The following is a 19,466-nucleotide window of genomic DNA, read 5'->3' as shown; positions in this document are numbered from 1 at the left end:
CTGAAATAATTCATTCCTTCAGAAGAGATAGCAATGGATAAAAATACTCCTAGTAAAATATTTCTCTTAACTGAAATTGCAAACTGCTGCTAAAAAGATCTTTATATTTTAAATATAATTATTTGAAATTGTCAGAGGATAACTTTAGATATTGAATTCCTTTAGTATCTACTAAAAAAACAATATAAATCTCTAAGTAAACATAATCTTTACAATACAAAAGTACCGAATCCAGTGTGCCTGTAAATACCTGTTAATATGGAAAACCAATTTTCAGACGTCTGATGTTACATTTCCTACATTCCTAAAAGTAGCACTATTCTAATGACTATTAATGCTTGGTAACACAAAAATCAAAACTATCTTCAAATTATGAATTTTTTGCAATAAAAAGGATTATAAAAAGGATTCAAAAGAACACAGGAAAGCAAAATAATGTCACTATAGCAAATGTATTTTATAAAAAACTCCTCAAAGGAAAAATGTACCAAAAAAACCAACTGGAGTTTATAAAATCATATTTTAAATGAAAAAGTCTATAAAATTGAAGTTAAAAATATTAAAACGTGATAAACATATATAAATTTTATGCATAACAAAGAACATATACTAAATGTTAACAGCAGTTATCACCAGATAAAAAGAATTAAAGGTGACTTAAAATTTTTTTTGCTCATTATTTTTTTTCTGTCATGAATGTGTATTTCTTATATAATTCAGCCCCTCCAAAAAAAAAAAAAGGGGGGGGAGAAAAAAAGAGAAAAATTACCCCATTCATATGTGTTAGAAAGCCCCTAGCAGCATATTAATCTGAAATTAAGACACTTCAAAGAAGATGTACTTGGGTCCAAGGACTCCCAAGGAGTAAAACTCCTTTTACATATGTGAGTATGGGCATTTCTTGGGAGAAAACATTCACAGCTTTCAGATTCTGAAGGAGATCTCTGACCTATCAAAGATAAGAATCACTGTTCAAAGGAGAATAATCAATACATAAGCTGAAAACAAGATTTACAGATACAATCTATGGTATTTCTAGCCATGACCCATATACTTTATTCTCCTGAGGAAATGTTCTGTTTACATTTCAATGCAGTTTTTAAAGAAGCTTAAGACGTAATTTAAAAATGAAGAGTACGGCAGTTAAATGCCTTTTACCACCTCTAACCAAAAGTAATGTGAAGTGTGATGACAGATAACTAAAGAATCTGAGTTTAGTAAATCCCTTATGACTAATTATTTTGTACATCACTAGTCTTAATCAAGATTAGCAATATTTAGTTACCGGTTACAAGTGTAGTATGAAAGAGTTATACAGACGCCTAAATAATACACTACAGCTGTCAATAAGCAAACCCCTGGACAGGTTGGTACCACTACCTAATCCACACCAAAATTCTAGTCATTCAGCGACCTGATCATTTAGATTAGCTAGAAAGGCTGCCCACCTAGAAAAAAGGCAAGACTCGTACTGTCGTTTCCACATTCTATTATTATTTTAAAACAAACAAACAAACAAACAAACCAGACTCTTTTTTGTATCTTACCTCCCTGCTCTGGCTGCAATACTTGTAGCTCCTCTTGCTCTAAAGATGTACATTCTGGAGTGAGCTCACAGCTGTCACTGGTTGTACCATGTTCAGAATTCACCATCTCTGTATCAGACCCCTAAGAAAAAAACGATAATCAGTTCTATGTCTATCAGCCACTCAAAGTTGATTATTACTACATGTAGATACTTCCACTGGCCAAAGTCCTAGATACTGCCATTCTCCGAAGGGAGCAGTATCTAATCTGACTACCTTTTATTCAATTTAGTCCATAAAGGTCTATGGCAATGAAATGGCAGAATGGAATCGCAGGCTTAGATTCTAAGAGAAGTTAGCCAAGTCAAACCCTCTTCTCTATTTTATAAGCCCAAGCAATAAATTTGATCCCAGAGGATAAGTTTTTAAACTAAACTTTAGCTGCTTCTGTTATTTTACCTCTACCCAACATTTATGAAGGTACTATGCAAGGCATTTTGCTATGTATTATGAAATATAAAAAATTCAAATCCAAAATTCAAATTTACAGCCTATTCAGAGAAACTTTCACATTCAAATAACTATTTACTATGACAATGTAGAACTAAAAAAGTCTAAGGGCAAGGATTAAAATGAACTATAGGATTAATGGAGTAAACTTTCCCTACACAATTTTATAGAGTATTCTTTATTCTTCCAAGGTTGTCCTTCCTACTTTGATGTCAGACTGTCTTCTGTGTAATAATACAGTGGGTCTTACAGTTTTTTTTTCTCCTCATATCTTATTAGCAAAATAAAGTTAGCCACTAAGCTCCTTCTGTTTGTCCCCATACCCTTCTCCCAATCTTTCCTGTAGTTTACTGATCCATGAAATCAAAGGTCTAAGTTCTCCTGATATATATAACTTGAAACAGCAAAAATTAAAAGAATTCATCAAAGGAGTATGTTTTGAGTTGAATTCTAAAGAGAACTCTGAATGTTAAGACCATGGGATTGCCTAAAGTGGCAGGAAAAAGAAACAGGCAAGGTTAGGGCTGAACTGGGGACTGCAGGGGAGATCAGTACTGTCCTAAAATAGCAATGAGAAAGGAAAAGGAAACACATCTATTAGACATTAGCAGTAGAACCTGCAAACTAGATAAGGAAGAGGGATAAAAACACAAGTATGACCAGATATCTCTAATACAGAATACCCTATTGACACACTTGGCTAAATGCCAGAGAGATTTACTATCTTGCTTCATACTACAGAATCACTAGACTCCCACAGCTTCCTTGCTCCTATACTGTTAATTATCCTTGAAGGAGAATTTATTGCTATGGGAGTTGATCTACTTCATAGAAAACAGGCTAAAAATAGAAAAATCACTAATTAAAAAAAGAAAAAAGAAACCACCCCAATCTCAATTGGTAGAGCTGCTATTAAATTTTCAAATTTTACTGCAGAAAAATCATTTTTTTGGTTAATGTTGATTTTAAGAAGACATAACTAGCCATGTCTAAATCTTAAATTATCAAAGTAATTCTAAAAATTACCACTTAAACTTTTTATTAATCAAGGAAAACAAGTCAAGGCTAAGAGCCCCTAAAAACAAACAGGTAAACTATAGAAAAATCCATTAAAACTTTACGATATAGATGATTTTTAACTTATTGCTTCTACTCATCAGTATTTTTATGATTTTTCTATAGTAAACGTATGTTACCAGTGTGGAAAATAAATTAATGCTTATTATATACTAGTCATGTAACATCATACTTCCTTAACAAAACTCCTTTTTTGAAAGCGTTCTAGCCATAGTCCTTTTTCAATCAAGTTCTGTTAGCAACATAATGTAGCATAACATATCCAAAGTAGAACACATGTTCCCCATGCCCCTTTCTGGTTTAAATGCAGGCTCTGATATTCTCTAGTTACATAATCTTGGGTAAATTAATTACCCTCTCTAAGTTCTAGTTTCCTCAACTATGAAATGAGAATGCAAATCTATACCACAGAGGTTATTTAAAATTCTATGAGATTATAGATAAAAGTACAGGGCCAAAACAATAATAAACCCTCAACAAATATTTGCCTACTTTCTCGAAGCTGAGAAATGTACCACACAACAATGCAGAAGACGCTGGCTCATGAATGAAGAGTTTTCGGCAGTAAAATTTAATGTGGGTGGTAAAATGTCCAAGCTAAAGACAATGGAACCTCAGGCTTCAATGCAGCAAACACTGGCCTTCAAAAAACCCAGGTGATACACTGTAGTATTACAAATGGCCTTATAAAAAGTATTAAACAACATACCTCATGATTGATGACAGTCCAGCCACAAGATGAATCACTGTCACTGGAATTTTCAGACATTTTTCAGGTCTACAAATACAAAAACATATTGTCATGTGGGGTACATTTCAAAAAATTCTATAGGAAGCACTATATGTGCCCAAGCAGGAAAAGTAGCTTACTGCCTGCCTTCCAGGTGAAACTGAGACAACCCACCCATAGATTTCTCATACAGGATCTATTAACTGCATACCTGGATGAACAAATAGAACCAAACTTCGAAGACATCCTCCTGAGCTAGAATAGTACAAACAGTCACACTGTAGAAATAAACAAGCTGAATATGAAAGAAGGATTTGGCCACACAGGACAGAAGGGAAAGGAGAAGCCAATTTGAATGTGTGGGTAAATCAAGGGTTGAGAGACCAAATAGGAGAGTGGAAGAGCTCCCAGGCCAAGCAAAATGAAGTCTATTGTGTTGGCAACATGAAGCAATTGAGATTTTTCAAGCAGGGCAGAAACATGATCACAGTTTTTATGAAAATAACGGTGTCAGCAATACTCCACCTAAATTTAAATGGGGGGAGAAGACTAGAAATTGGTTAGAAACTTGTGGTCATTGACAATAACCTAGACTTAAGTCCTAAACCAGCAAATATCCTGGTCATTCTACCTGGTTTATTTTCTCCTTTCTATCTGAAGCTCCTATTTAAACATCAAAACCAAGCTAATTAAATGGAATCTTACTTGCTTTGTTCTATACATTTAAGTCCTATAAATGCTTCTATTATTGTACATACATTTAGAACACATTAAACCCAACTTGATGGCTGGTGTTTTAATTGAAAGCTCTACTGCAGAAAATTTAATATGGAACCAGTGGTCAAATAAGAACAGGGCAAAAAATATTGGTCTAAATCTTCCATCAGTGACTCTGAAAAAATTAACATTTTGAAAGGAGAAGGTGTTGGGGTGCCTGGGTGGCTCAGTCAGTTAAACATCAGACTCCTGATTTCAGCTCAGGTCATGATCTCAGGATCATGAGATTGAGCCCTGCATTGGGCTCCATGCTGGGCATGGAGCATGCTTAAGATTCTCTCTCCCTTTGTCCCTACTCTCCCCTAAAAATAATAATAAAATAAAATGAGAAGGTTCTTGGTCACTAAGAATATAAAAATTAGCATGTTTTCAAACAAATTATTCAAAATCTAAAATAAGACATAAAGATGACTGTGAATTTTACTGTCATGCTAAAGTATTTTTTAATAAGTTCACCTGAGATCACTCAATTACATGATTTCTTACTTATAACTGATTAGGGCCCAGACAGTTTATAACTATAAATTTAAAGGTAAACTATTACAATACAATAACTGTTTTCCTTCTTAGCACAGAAGACTATCCCAAAGGCTATAGTCTGTATACCTTTGGGTATTAACCAATTTTTATGTCTTAGTAATTTTATTTCAGCATTCCTTATTAAATTGACTATATAACTCCCAATTCCTCATTGAACTAGTTTTTATGAGTTAAAAAAAAGTTTGATACATTACTATTTGTACTTAAATTCTTTTACAACAATTTGAAAATCATGGGTAACATATGAGACCACATGAAGACTGAGCAGGAGGAAAGGAGAATGGTCAATGAATGAATAGAATAAATAATATAAGTGATTATAAATAATATAATAATATAGATAATACAAATATAAAGGAGGTTGCAATGTTTAAGACATATGAGAGACCTTTTTTTTACCTGAATTAATTGCTAAAATTTAAAAATTAAGAAATCACAAAAGGTAAAGTTCTGTTTCTCCATTTAAAAAAATGACACTGGCGGGATTCCCCAAAAGAACAGAAAAAGCATTAGAGAGCAAAAACAAGGCAGAAACAATTAAATATGAAAGTTCTAACCAAGGCAATTAACCTAGTATGAGTGGAATATTAAAAGAAAATCAGATATGAATCTTTAAAAGTGCATATATTAAGATGAGGAAGCAATTAAAGAGCCCTAAATGTGCGGGATACAAGCCATCGGCGCAATACTCCTTGGAGAAGATAAGCACCTACATTTAACCAGGACTGATGAGGGGGAGAAAACAAAGCAGAAGGGAGGGGGTGGAAAGATTTTAGAAGACACGAAAGATTTTTTTAAAAAGGACTGAATAACCAGACACATAAGAGGGAGAGAGTGTTGGTAGGATAACTCGCAGGTGTCTGGTTTAAGTGACTGAGTAGTTGGAAAAACCATTCTATATGGAACAAGAAGTAAATAAAGAAAACTGGTTGAAGCCTAAAAAGCATTCTTTCTCCACCATGTGAAAGATTCGAACCTCTTCTATAAGCTCACATTCTCACTGCTGCTCCGTCTCACCCCGAGACTTACCAGTGCTTTATTTTGTTAATAACCCTCCAAAATTTGTGAATTACCAAACCCAATCAGAGGTATTTAATGTATATATCTCCTACCCTCCTCTTGGTAACTTCTATTAAACATTCCTTTTAAATATTTCCTAGCATTTGTTTTCTAACAAAGTAATCTAATAACTCAGGTGATGAAATTAACAAAGCCAACATTTCAAAATAAAGTTATATACATTGCTAAATTGGAACAACTTTAGCATATATCAGTTTTTCAAATCAAGGAGCCCACTTAAATCAGGACCCAGATTAATTCTTTGTTTACTCATCTTGAAGGAAGAACAAGTTTGACATCTAGCCCAAATGAGAAAAGGACTACTGGTCACATCACAGAAATAGTCTGGATAAGTAAAATTCACAGACCTACTAAAGAATCCTTTTAAGTCAGCAGTTTTCAAAGAATTGGGAACACTGTAATTAAAGCAAAATTTTAAAAAGTAAATTTCTGAGCCCCACTCTAGACACACTGACTCTAAAAGCTGCCATTATATCTGAAACTCCTCACTTGTCAGTGATCTTCCTAAAATGATAATTTTATATATTACTCCTTTAAAATGTTAAGATTTTCATACTGGTTTTGTTGTTGTTGTTGTTGTTGTTTTGGATAATGCCCAAAGGCGCTGTATATCTACTGCTTATTCTTTAGCATCTTATCCTTTCTCCACCCATTCCCTCTCCCCTCGTGATTCTGATTTCCCCTAAAAGGCTTCACTTTCTCAACTGAGGCTTTGCAGATATTCTGATCAGTTTCCTACCCCATTACCTCAACCCAAGCCCCTGTGTCCATCCTTCCATTCTCAAGTAATGCATTACTTTTGTGAACAATTCCCTGACCCCACCCCCAAAGACTAGTATCTTTCCCTAATCTACTCCTGGAAAGAGAATGTTGTGCTATAGTTGCTTATTTATCTATCAAATATTCCAAACACAGCACACTGCTTGACACATATTAAGCACTCAAAAAGAAGAAAGGTGGGATGCCTGGGTGGCTCAGTCAGTTAAGTGTCTCACTTTGGCTCAGGTCATGATCCCAGGGTGCTGGGATTGAGTCCCACATCAGGCTCCCTGCTCAGAGGGAAGCCTGCTTCTCCCTCTGTCTGCAGTTCCCTCTGTTTGTCTTGAGCGCGCCTGCTCTCTCTCTTTCTGACAAATAAATAAAACCCTTAAAAAAAAAAAAAAAGGTAAACAGACTTCTGGATGATGATACAGTTAGTAACACAACTCTAAACTATTCCTTAAGAAACTCAAAATTCTAGAGGAACCTCTCATTATTTTGACCAAAGGCAAGTGCACAAACCCTTCCCATTTTAAGAGCTTTACTAATAATTTAGAAATATGCAGAGTTTATGGGAAGTAACAAAGTCATAAAAAATACGATTTCTTTAATCTCTTTAATCAGTCATATATATCCAATTGCTTCTTTAATTTAATTTCTTTAATCAGTCATATATATCCAATTGCTTAGGTTTCTTGGGTATTCAAATACAATCTATACAAACCGAAAACCACTTCCTGCTGTTCTTCCTGTTTTTGGTATCTCAGAGAACAGCATTAGCCAAAAACAATCTGGCTATAAGAAAAAGCCACAAAATATCAGATTAAAAAATCTAAATTTAGGATAACTAAATCACCGTGACCCAAAAATCCGGGGAAGTCTTCTTAACCATTCCTGCTTCCACTGCCTAACCCAGCTTCATTTCCCACTTCAATTTCAGTGACCGCTCCCTAATGGATCTCTACCTGTGATCAATTCCCTTCCAGTCACGCCTCTGTAAGTCTGCCCACACTAAAGCTATTCTAAAACATGAATCTGATCATTTAAACTACTGAATCACACTCCCTTCAGGATAAAATCCAAAGTCTCCAGAGATTTCAGAACAGGAGACATTATTTAAATTGACTCTTCACTTCATAATAGATCCTAAGGAACATTTCTTCACAACATTTAAGATTTTATATGTAGAACTCTATGCAAGAGAATGATAATACATATTACAGACATATGTTTCAACATAGCACATACTGGGGATAACAAGATATAAATTTACTCCATGAAGTCTCATCTCATTTATGAAGCTACTAAGAGCATAAAGGCCAATTCCACATTGATATAATCACATTCTTCAGCAGACAGGAGGCCTAAGGTGAATGCCATTTTAAATAATTCCTTTATCCATCTGTACAACACTTATTGAGTTCTTAGCACTTGCTAGGTATTGAAAATACTATATACCAATATATAAAATAGATAGAGGAATCTTGCCTCCTGGGGCTTAAATTCTATTTGTAGTAGACTATGCTGAACTTTATCTGAGCCCTGTGTTCAGGAAAGCAAGGAACACTAAAAATCTCCCAGTCCTGTTTTGTCTTCTGACAAATGAAAGCAGCTCTCTGCTCAGCAGGGAGACTGCTTCTCCTTCTCCCCTCTTTGTCTGCCTGCCACTCTCCCTGCCCGCGCATGAGCACGTTCTGTCAAATAAAATCTAAAAACAACAAAAGTATATTTGAGCAACTATTTGAATACATGATGAAATCGCTATGCAGTTAACCTGGGGAGTGCTTTTCTGTCCAAGCAGCAGGTACAAAGTTGGAACGAAGGCAGCCTGCATTTCTGAGTATCAGCAGTGAGGCATGTGTGCTAACAAGAAAGTAGGAAGAGAGGAGGACAGAGAGCTAACAGGCAGGGGATGGACCATGCAGGGCCTTATAGATCCTAAGACTTTTTAGCTTTTTACTCTCAGCGAAACTAAAACTCACAAGAATTATGAGGAAAGAACAGATCATTCTGGTAGCCTTATTGAGACAGCACTGTGGGGGACAGCAAGGGCTGAAGCAGGTAGGTCATTTGCAAAGCTACAATAATCCAACTGAGAAATAATGGTGGTTTGATCCAGGGTAGTAGCTGTGAAGACAATAAGAACTGGATAGATAATATGTATTCTGAAAGTACAGCTAGCTAACAGCACTTCCCAAAATACTGAATATAAGGTGTGAAAGATGACTCCTGGACTAAACAAATATCAAAATGAAATTGCCACTGAGACAGGAAGGCTTCAAAACCAGTAAGCTATGAAAAAAAACAACTGGTGAACTGTTTGGGGGCATTAAATTTGAGACAGCGATTACCAAATCCAAGTGGAAACACCAAGCAGGAAGCTGAACCGAATTTAGGGGAGTTATGGGTTAAAGATGTAGCTATAAAATAATTTAGGTGGCAGTTGTCAAAAGTAGTAATACAGCAACAATATTAATTTTATCTCATAAAGTACAACTGGAGGTGCCTGGGTGGCTCAGTTGTTAAGCATCTGCTTTCAACTCAGGTCATGATCCTAGGGTTCTGGGATCCAGCCCCACATCAGGCTCCCTGCCCAGTGGGGAGCCTGCTCCTCCCTCTCCCACTCCCCCTGCTTGTGTTCCCTCTCTGTGTTTGTCTCTGTCAAATAAATAAATGAATCTTTTTTTTTTTTTTTAGATTTTATTTATTTGACAGATAGAGATCACAAGTAGGCAGAGAGGCAGATGGGGCGGGGGTGAGGGGGGAGGGAGAAGGAGGCTCCCCGCTGAGCAGGGAGCCTGAGCGGGACTCAATCCCAGGACCCTGGGATCATGACCTGAGCAGAAGGCATAGGCTTTAACCCACTGAGCCACCCAGGCACCCCTAAATAAATGAAATCTTAAAAAATAAAATACAACTGGAATGAGTGTTACCTGATATGATGGTACCCCTCATCCTTCCTGAGTAGCTACATTTTACTATGAAAAAGGGGAAGGTTTCCTATCACCGTTATCTTCTAGAATTAGATATGTTGGAGAAGAATGGGGGCATTATTCTCCCACACGTCTATAATTCCAATGTAAGCCAACCAATGGGCTGTCAGCAAAGGTTCCAAAAGTGCTGCTGGACAATAAATGTGATCAAGAGGAGTCAGAAGCTTTTTCCAAATGCTTTTTCAAAGGCTCCCGAACTTTAACCTTCCCATAAGGGTATCAAAATGCCTGGTTTAAACCAGATTTCATCTTAAGAAAGGGTAGAAAATCTAACACCCCAACTAATAAAAACTTTAAAAATGTTCTTTATATTCTATTTTTTGTACAATAACAGCCCTACAGAAATCGTTTAAATGAGACTACCTTAACTGAGAACATAAATACTACATTCGTTCATTCAGGCAGCATATACTTATTGAGCTAGTGCTATATGCCATGCATGAATTTTATTTCAAGTTCTGGAGATACAACACACCAGGATGGCCTCTGAAGAAAGTTCATATTCTAGGTGCCACCAACAAGCAGAATATGAAGTAAGTCAGCTCGTGGCAAGTACTGTGGAAAAAATAAAGCATGAGAGGGAAAAACTGAAGGCAGGCAATTGTGGGGAGGGAGTGGATCAGAATTTTGTATAAGGTTCAGGCAGATCCCCTACCAAAATAGTGGGCACCTTTTTCTCCATAACCTCAGGAGGGTAATGACCCTATGTAATTTCTGATCACCTCATGAGCAAAAACGATCTCCTTATTTTAATCTGTATTTCCCAGATAACTTAGTGGGATTGTACACCTTTCCCAATATTTATTGGCTATCCTTATTTCCTTTTCTGTAAATTATCTAATGTTCTTATGTTATTCGTTCTTAATAGATTATTGATTTGTAGAAGTTCTTTATAAATTGGGTCATGAAATAATTCACTATTAAACATCACAAATATTTTCTTCTAAAATTCTTCAATTTTTAAAAATACCTTCTACCACAAACGTTTTTAAATTTTATGCAGAGGTAGAGGATGGAGTATAGGGTGTTCTTTAGAACACCTATATTTTACAACTTGCCTTAGAAAGTCTTTCCAAAGATTACAACATTATTCTCATATATTGTCTACTAATACTTTTTCAATTTTGGCTTTTATATTTAGCTATTTAAATTTGTGTATCCAGATTTCTCCCTTTTGGTGTTAGAAATTATCCTGATTATTGAAATTCTATACTTTCTATGATTTGAAATGCCATTTTTTTTATTACATAAAGTTCTATATACATTTATGAATCAGTTTCTATAGTCTCCATTCTGTTACTGATCTATATTCCTTGTACCAATACAATGCTGTTTTAATTATTAGGGTATTTATCACAAGTACCCATTTTTCAACTCTTTCCTTGGTCCCTTCCTAAACATAACAACCACCCTAAACACTTAAATACAAGCAAAGATTAAACTGATTACAGGTTACATATAATACTTCAAGTACTAGAATTTTTTTTTCTTCCCATTTAAAAGTCTCCCCCTGACCCTGAGAATAAACATTCTCTATAAAGTCAAAGTCTAGGGAGATATTCAGAAGTTTTCACTACCTGCTCTAACCTACCAATCACTTAGGCCTCCTTCCTGAACTCTCAGCTCCGTCAAAGTAATCTATTTACTGGGCGTCTCCTGAATACAGAATGGACAGCCCCACCTCCATGTCTTCACTTCTCAAGTTACACCTTTTGTAATATTTTCCTCCTTCCTTCCTTCCTTCCTTCCTTCCTTCCTTCGGATTTCTCTATTTAAGGCTCAGCCCTCCTCCACGAAAGTTTTCCTAGATCCCAATTTCCAACACAATGGAAATTGTTGGAAATTGGAATTGTTGGAAAGTGCTGAATTTACAGCACTTACTTCTTACTTCTTAGCATATAAGTTGCCCAATGGTAGTTTATATTACTCTTCTCCCTAAGTAACTTCGCTTATTAGTGTTATGTTCAAGGCTTTGATAAAGAGCTCCAATTTTAGACCCACCCTGAAATTTGCCTCCGTTAAACTTTGCATAGTTATAATTTTTTAACATTATTTTCAAAAGGGATTTAGAGCCACTAAAATCACTAAACATCACAATGAAGACATTGAAATAGAAAAGCTTAAGAAATGCACTATTATCCAATTTTACCCACTCTTCAGCTTCCCAGTAAAGTCTCCAGCAATAAGAAAAGAAAATTGACGATGCCTAATGCCACATCACCACAGCGGTCTTACCTGGTTACTATACTCCCCAACTCTAAAAACCTCTTACAAAAGCCCAGCAGAATCTATTAAAAAAGAAAAAAAGAAAAAAAGATGAACGTCTCCAGCTGGAGCTGGCTTCTGTGTCACCTATCCGTCTCACTTTCAGCAGTCGTTTGATGATATACTCTTGCATCTATCAGGAGGCCAGCCTTTCTGATGTAATACTGAAGATACTCACTGTTTCGTATTAAAGACAGTGAAATCTAGTTTAGATCTATATGCTAAGGCATTTTATTCTCTTAACTATGTAACAGAGACAGCCCCCAAAGAAGTGCTGCAACTCAACCTTACTTCAACATAAACTCTTGGTTGGGGTACCTTGGATCTACATTAACAAGTCACCAAAAAAAAAAAAAAAAAAAAAAAAAAAAAAGCCTTACTGAAGTCATTATCTTCTTTCCTGAAACTGTTAGTAAGCACACATGCACTACATTTTCAAGCATCTTCTTTAGAAAAATCATCAGCAGAAATTTCTTTCTGATTTTAGTGTTAGAATAAATGAGCTTATCCTGACCAGTGGGCTTCAGTAATGGGAAGAGTTTTCCCTCATGATACCTATCTTTGGTAAAAATATAGACATCATAATATACATTGTGGTTAGAAGAATATCTTCATCCTTGGTTCCATTTTATAATTCCTACCACCCCTTCCCTCTGTATCACTCTTCTCTTCTACTTTTGTTACCTTCCTGACTTTTACATATGTTACCTTCCAAACATTTTATGTAATTACTGGGGTCAGTAAGTTTCCTACCTTATACTTTTCCCAATTAGCTGTTTAACAAATTTTTAATGCTTTAAAAATTATTGAAAAATGACTTTAATGACTACATAATGTGTTGTTATATTCATCATAGCTTCTTACCCTATTAGCGGATATTTAAGTTGCTAATGGGTTTTTTCATCAATGAAAAATAATGATGCAAGAAAAAAGCCATCTAAGACTTATCAAGGCTTATTACAGCAGAGAGAATCAATTATCATATGGTTTCACTTACTTGTGGAACATAAGGAATAACACGGAAGACATTGGGAGATGGAAAGGAGAAGGGACTTGGGGGAAATCAGAGGGGGAGACAAACCATGAGAGACTGTGGACTCTCAGAAACAAACTGAGGATTTTGGAGGAGAGGAGAAGGGGGTTGGGTGAGCCCAGTGGTTGGGTATTAAAGAGGGCACGTATTTCATGGAGTACTGGGTGTGGTGCATAAACAATGAATCTTGGATCACTAAAAAAAAAAAAAAAAAAGACTTATTACTAAGATGGTTCTGTCACTATGTTTTATGGTAATTTGGCAAATTCACGTTTAAAAAATTATTCTGACAAGGGGGCACCTGGTAGTTCAGTTGGTTAAACATCTGACTCTTGATTTTGGCTCAGGTCATGATCTCAGGGTTGTGAGATCGAGCCCCACACTCGGCTCTGTGCTGGGCATAGAACCTGCTTAAGATTCTCTCTCTCCTTCTCCCCTCCTAAAAAATTTGACATAAATACTTCAGTAGTTAGATGATGAGAAATGTGTCTTTTTCAGGAATTAAGGAGTCTTCAATCTGTTCATTGTGGGAGGGAAGAACCTTCCATTGTATTTGTTTCCTTTTTTCAAAGTAGTCTAATCTTAAGTGATAGGTCAGTTTATAATTTTCTTTTTACTATCTACAATGTGGACCCTATTTCAGTCCCCAAATTCTAGCAATAAAGAAACGTAGTTTAAGAGCACCTAGTACCCATAAGACCTTTGTGTTTTGGGAAATATAAGTACTACCCTAAGGAAGTTGATTTCAAGCTTACTGGCTAGAATGGTCAGGTAAACCCTTTATTTGAAAAAGAGTAAGTTTCTATAGAACTATTAAACTGTTACAGCAGATAAATCCTGCAACATATTTTCACCAAGCAAAGGGAAAACTAAATGGCCTTCCAAAAACATCAAGGACAAAAGATTTGACAGGCAATTCTGAATAGGGAACTAAGTGCTGTCTGCCTTTTTTATGCTCAAAACACAACACAAAACAGCTTCCCACCATTGGTGTAAAAGGTAGAGGATGAAAGTGATGCAGAAATACAAGAGCCACTTTCACATAAAATACTTCTGAATTAAAAAAGAAAGCAAGTTTCATGTTCTCCTATCCTCCCTCCCAAAGGAAAAAAAAAAATTTTTTTGCCAAGTTGCATCATTCAGGAATCAAAGCCTCCATTAAACTTCACTAACATGATATTACAAAATACTTTCAATATGTCATCTTTTGTTTGCCTTGTGAGAGATCAACACTAATATAAGGCTTCACAAAACATTAAGACCACCTGGTAAAATAGGCCTAAAGTTTTAAACATATAAAACTAAACCACAAAAAGACTCAAAGAAAATGGAAAATCACTTTATAATCCTGAGGTAAACACAATCTTTTTCTAAGCTTTACACAAAACCCAGAAATTGTAAAGGAAAAGATCTTATATAAAAATCATACACTTGTTAGGGAAAAATATCTGTGACATGTATGAAAGAGTTTTCAAAACACTTCCAGCATACCAATAAACCAGTAAGAAAAAGGTTAAAACACTGAGTAGAAAATTTAGCAAGCAGGGTACATGGATGGCTCAGTCTGTTAAGCGTCAGCCTTTGGCTCAGGTCATGATCCTGGGGGTCCTGGGATCCAATCCCGCATCAGTCTCCCTGTTCAGTGGGGATCCTGCTTCTCCCTCTCCCTGCTGCTCCCTCTGCTTGTGCTATCAAATTAATTAATTAACTAATTAAAACTTTAAAAAGAAAGAAAAGTCTTCAAGGAAATCTTACATAAAGACAAATTTAGCAAGCATCATACTCAATTTATAGAAAACATAAAAATAACATACAATACAAAACATAAAAATAACATACAATACATACAATAACATACAATACAATAACATTAAAAAAAACATACATACAATAACATAAAATACTTACTACCAAATAACATGAAGAGAAGCAGGACTATTTTAATACCTAACCAATTAACAAAGACTAAACAAGTTAGTAAGTTAGATAAGATATGGGGAAAACAGAAACTGTAAACAGTGGAAATGTATATTATCATCCTTTCAGTGATTTGTTTTCTAAGTTTTATTTAAGTAATCTCTACACCCCACTTGGGGCTAAAACTCACAAACCCTAGATCAAGAGCCACATGTTCTGACTGAACCAGCCAGGCACCTCTTCTTTCAGTGATTTTTAACAACAAAATTCTACAGGCAGATAAGCTGTGACCATCCACCAATTTTCTTTCACTTCCTATTCATTTCATTTCTAAGAATTTATCTGATTGTAATATTCATATGAATATGAAAACATATACACATATGTGTAAGAACTGTTGATAGAACAACTTTTACAATATAAAATTAGAAAGTAGAAGGTCTACCAAGAGTGAATTTATTAAAATAAAAATTTGTAGTATTATAACTAATGCAACCATTAAAAAGACAGACTAGATCAACATGCTTTGACATGGAGAAATATCAATATATTTTTAAAAGCAAGACAAACATGTATAGTAAAATGCTATTTATATTAATTGACATGTAATACTAAAATTTTAGAGTATCTTTCAAATCTTAAAAAATACCAAAATTATATTTATCTTCTAAATTTTCAATGACCATTTATTAACTCTATAGTCAGCAGAAAAAATATTTTCTTTTCTAAAATAAAAATACAAACCCAATTTTAAGTATAGTATATGACTGATACAAATCCAATCATCTTCTGGATGACCAGTTTCTTCAAGACAAAGGGCCGAAAGGAGTCATAGAAAAATATTTACTATCCGCAGTATGAGAAATTTACAGTGGAAAATTGACATTTTGATGAAAATCGGGCTTTGATGAGTCCACAATGCAGTAATTATGGTAATTATGTGATCCTATGGTTGCCCTGCCTCTTGGCTACTATATTCATCATATGGGTGGATGCAAAGATAACCATAACCCATCTATAGTAAGTTGCCCTCTCCTAGTTCTAATGGGGTGGAATTTCATTTAAAACACTGAAATCTATCACTAAAGACAGGTATCTGGAAAAAAAAAATCTAGAACAGAGAAGTAATTTCACTTTATGCCTGCCCAGAAAAAGGCACCAACATGGTTACAGGCAGCAGATTAACCTTCTGATGTAGACAATAAACTAAGAAGTGAGTCAATACACGATTTCTTCACAGGTTTCCTTCAATGATGTAACATCCCTCAAATTAGGAAACAAAAGCAACCACTACCATATTTGAAGATGAAAGTACTCTTTTTTTGCTTCCATCTAAAAGAAGCCACACCTTTGATAAAAAAGTGTGAAATGAAGTGAGTCAGCAATATGAATTCAAACACTGTGGGGAAATTAATATGCCTATTAGTATGTAAACATTCCTTTCACCAGGTACTCTCATTCTGAGAAAAAAAATCCTGGCTTTCAAAGACTGTTTTATCTTAATTCTGGAGGAGCCTAAAAGAGACAACATATATATAAACTTGACCAAGGCTCCATACTCACTTGGGCACCATGAGCCCCTGGTGGCCCCTTATTCCCCTTCATGAATAAGTAAGTAAAACTATTGGGTTTTGCCTCTTTGTTTTCCTCTATTCTCAAATTTTAAAAAAATAATTCATTTTTGCTTATTAAAAATACATATTCATCACATATCTATACCTTTTATTTCACCCTAATTCTATGAAAAACAAAGGGATTTTACACCTCTATTGTTTTCCATTTTTAAAAACACTGAACAATTAAATATACATCCACTGTCACTTTTTAGTAGTAATTTTAGAAAATGTTAGTAAAGATACTGAGTTATCAACTAATCATATAAACAGCTGTCACTAACCCATGCATGATACATATTATATTACTTTGCCTTTCACTTTCACTTACATGTACTCTCAAAAAGTCCTCAGAAAAGTTTCTGAAACACTTTTTTACTTGAATGTTCTGTATGCCCACCTTAGGTAAAGTTAATCTCAAGGGTCAGATGCTGTATAGGCAGGGATGACTTCCCCAAAAGAAGATATCTAAGCTCCAAACTATTTCTGAAAAATCAATGCTTACACATGCAAGTATCTCTCAAAGGACCTAGGATTTCATATTCAGTGTAGGCTCAATGTCATGAAGTCAACTTAAAGTAACATTTTACAACATAAAACACATTTAGAACATTAAAAACATCTACCTCCTACTGTCAGAAGTTACACTGATGATTTTCCTTAGACTTTAGATGTGCAATTAAAAAAAAAAAAAACCCGAAACCAATATTAAAACTACTCTTTTAAAAGCACACTGCAGTTTCAGGACCTTTAATGCAGCAGAGTGCAAAGTCACAGTCAGGACAGGGGCCAAGTTTCCTCCAACCTAGAAAAGCCAAAAGCTCTACCAAAATATCAAATTAAGATACCATTTCACTGTTCCATCAAACTTCCCAGTCAAAAAAAAAAAAAAAAAACCCTAGCACATTCTTATCACACTTCAAATGCACAATATACTTTATATAAATGTTACTTATGTAGGCCAATAATACTTTGCATGGGCAGATCACTCTGCCACTTACAAAGTGATGTCATTTTCATACCTGATTTGAGCTTCACAAATACACCATCAAGTATGGCAACTGGCTATTATGTACAATGTACACATGGAAACAAGACAGAGTCACAAATCATGTGCTCAACATCATTAAACATCCTGATTCCCAATACAATGCTCTTTTTACAGTAATTTCATCATGATGGTAGTATGAACCAGACAGAAGGTTTTTAGGATAGTGATTTACGGACAAATACTAAAGAAAAATTAGATTTCTGACTTCCTGTAGTGAAGGAAGAAAATCTTTGCCTCACTTTATTCATTTTTAATACTTACTTCAAAAAACCAACTGGCCCTTAAACAAAGTTTCCACATATCAGACGTCCTAAAAGAAGAAGAAGAAGAAAGAAAGAAAGAAAATTCCTAAACTTACCACTTACTTCCAATCCTTCCCACATTATAGGGCTAAATTTCATCTTAGAACCCAAATTTAGAAACTTTTTTCAAATTTATCTGGTGCAGTATATTGGACATGACCTTTGAAACACACTAATATCTCTAATTTGTTTTAATCTAGTCAAAACTGTAAAACTGACTGCAAGGAAGTTCTTTAAAATGTAAGTTATTACATACATTATGGCAACTTCCTCACCTAACCACACATAAACATGCAAACAATCCAGCCTCTAGTAGTTCTGCATTGTTAGATGAGTCTGCATATTCTGTTTTAAAATATCCTGGGCTTAACAGGCCTTGCTGCTCTGTCCATGTTCTTTACATGTCAGAAACTACTGCTCTAGGATCTTAGCAGTTCATACTTATCTAGCTTTTTTAAATCTTTAACTTAAGATAAGAATGCAACTACACAACTGAGACTATAATACTGTGTAACAAGTTAGTAAATCAAACATGTTCATCAATTGTGTTTCTTATGCCCTGTAAATGGACTCAAATATCTAGTAAGATACTGAACTAACACAATAGACAATATATACAAAATTAAAAGATACAAAATAGCAAAAAGGAACTGAAACTTGAGGAGGAAGCAAAGCTTCAAAGAAAATAAAATATGAATACTATAGCTTAAAAAACAAAGAAGCTTTAGAATGGATATTGTATTAAGACTTAATAGAAACTTGGGAGTTGAGGCTTAACCTCAATTTTTCAGGGCTGATAATTGCAAAAATACATAGAATACTCCTACAAAAGACCAATGTGACCCTTTCCTTAGGACAGAAAACAAAATGTGGGCTAAATAATATGCTTCTTACCCATTCATATACAACATATCAATAACAGAAAATAAAAGTAAACACAATCCAAAATATCAGTACCGTATAAAACATCGTAGTCAACATGATTTAATGAAAACAAGCCTTAAAAGTCCACATTTTATCATTGATTTACTTCTTTATTTCCACTGGAAATAAATTTAAATTTAAAATTCTCCTACCTCTAGATCTTTTCAGATTAATATGCCCATATTTTGTCACCTGATAGATTTACAGGAATAATCAACATTGCACTGCCTTAACTAAAGACTAAGCACTTTTCTCCTTGATTTTATCATGCAAAATGAAAATAGATTAAAATGAGACATGCAGATATTAAGAATTATTGTTATATCTGGGGTTTTTTTCCTTTTTAATCCAACAAATGCATTTCTTGCC

At 34.8% G+C, this 19,466-nt stretch overlaps 1 protein-coding gene across 2 annotated transcripts in view; it reads right to left on the bottom strand.

The window, feature by feature from the left end:
• CCPG1 (cell cycle progression 1) overlaps positions 1-19,466 on the bottom strand; it is an 81,903-nt gene that overhangs the window by 60,703 nt on the left and 1,734 nt on the right. For both annotated transcript variants that reach the window (XM_082733833.1, XM_082733834.1), the window contains exons 2-3: positions 3,823-3,891; positions 1,548-1,668 (exon numbers count right to left, since the gene is read on the bottom strand). In XM_082733833.1, coding sequence (XP_082589959.1) covers positions 1,548-1,668; positions 3,823-3,882 — 181 coding nt within the window. In that variant the 5' untranslated portion in view covers positions 3,883-3,891. The remainder of the gene's footprint in view (positions 1-1,547; positions 1,669-3,822; positions 3,892-19,466) is intronic.

Source organism: Mustela nivalis (assembly GCF_964662115.1).
Source record: "Mustela nivalis genome assembly, chromosome: 6".
NCBI lineage: Eukaryota > Metazoa > Chordata > Mammalia > Carnivora > Mustelidae > Mustela > Mustela nivalis.
The sequence above is the reverse complement of the archived record's forward strand: the minus strand, read 5'-3'. Positions and strand labels throughout refer to the sequence as shown.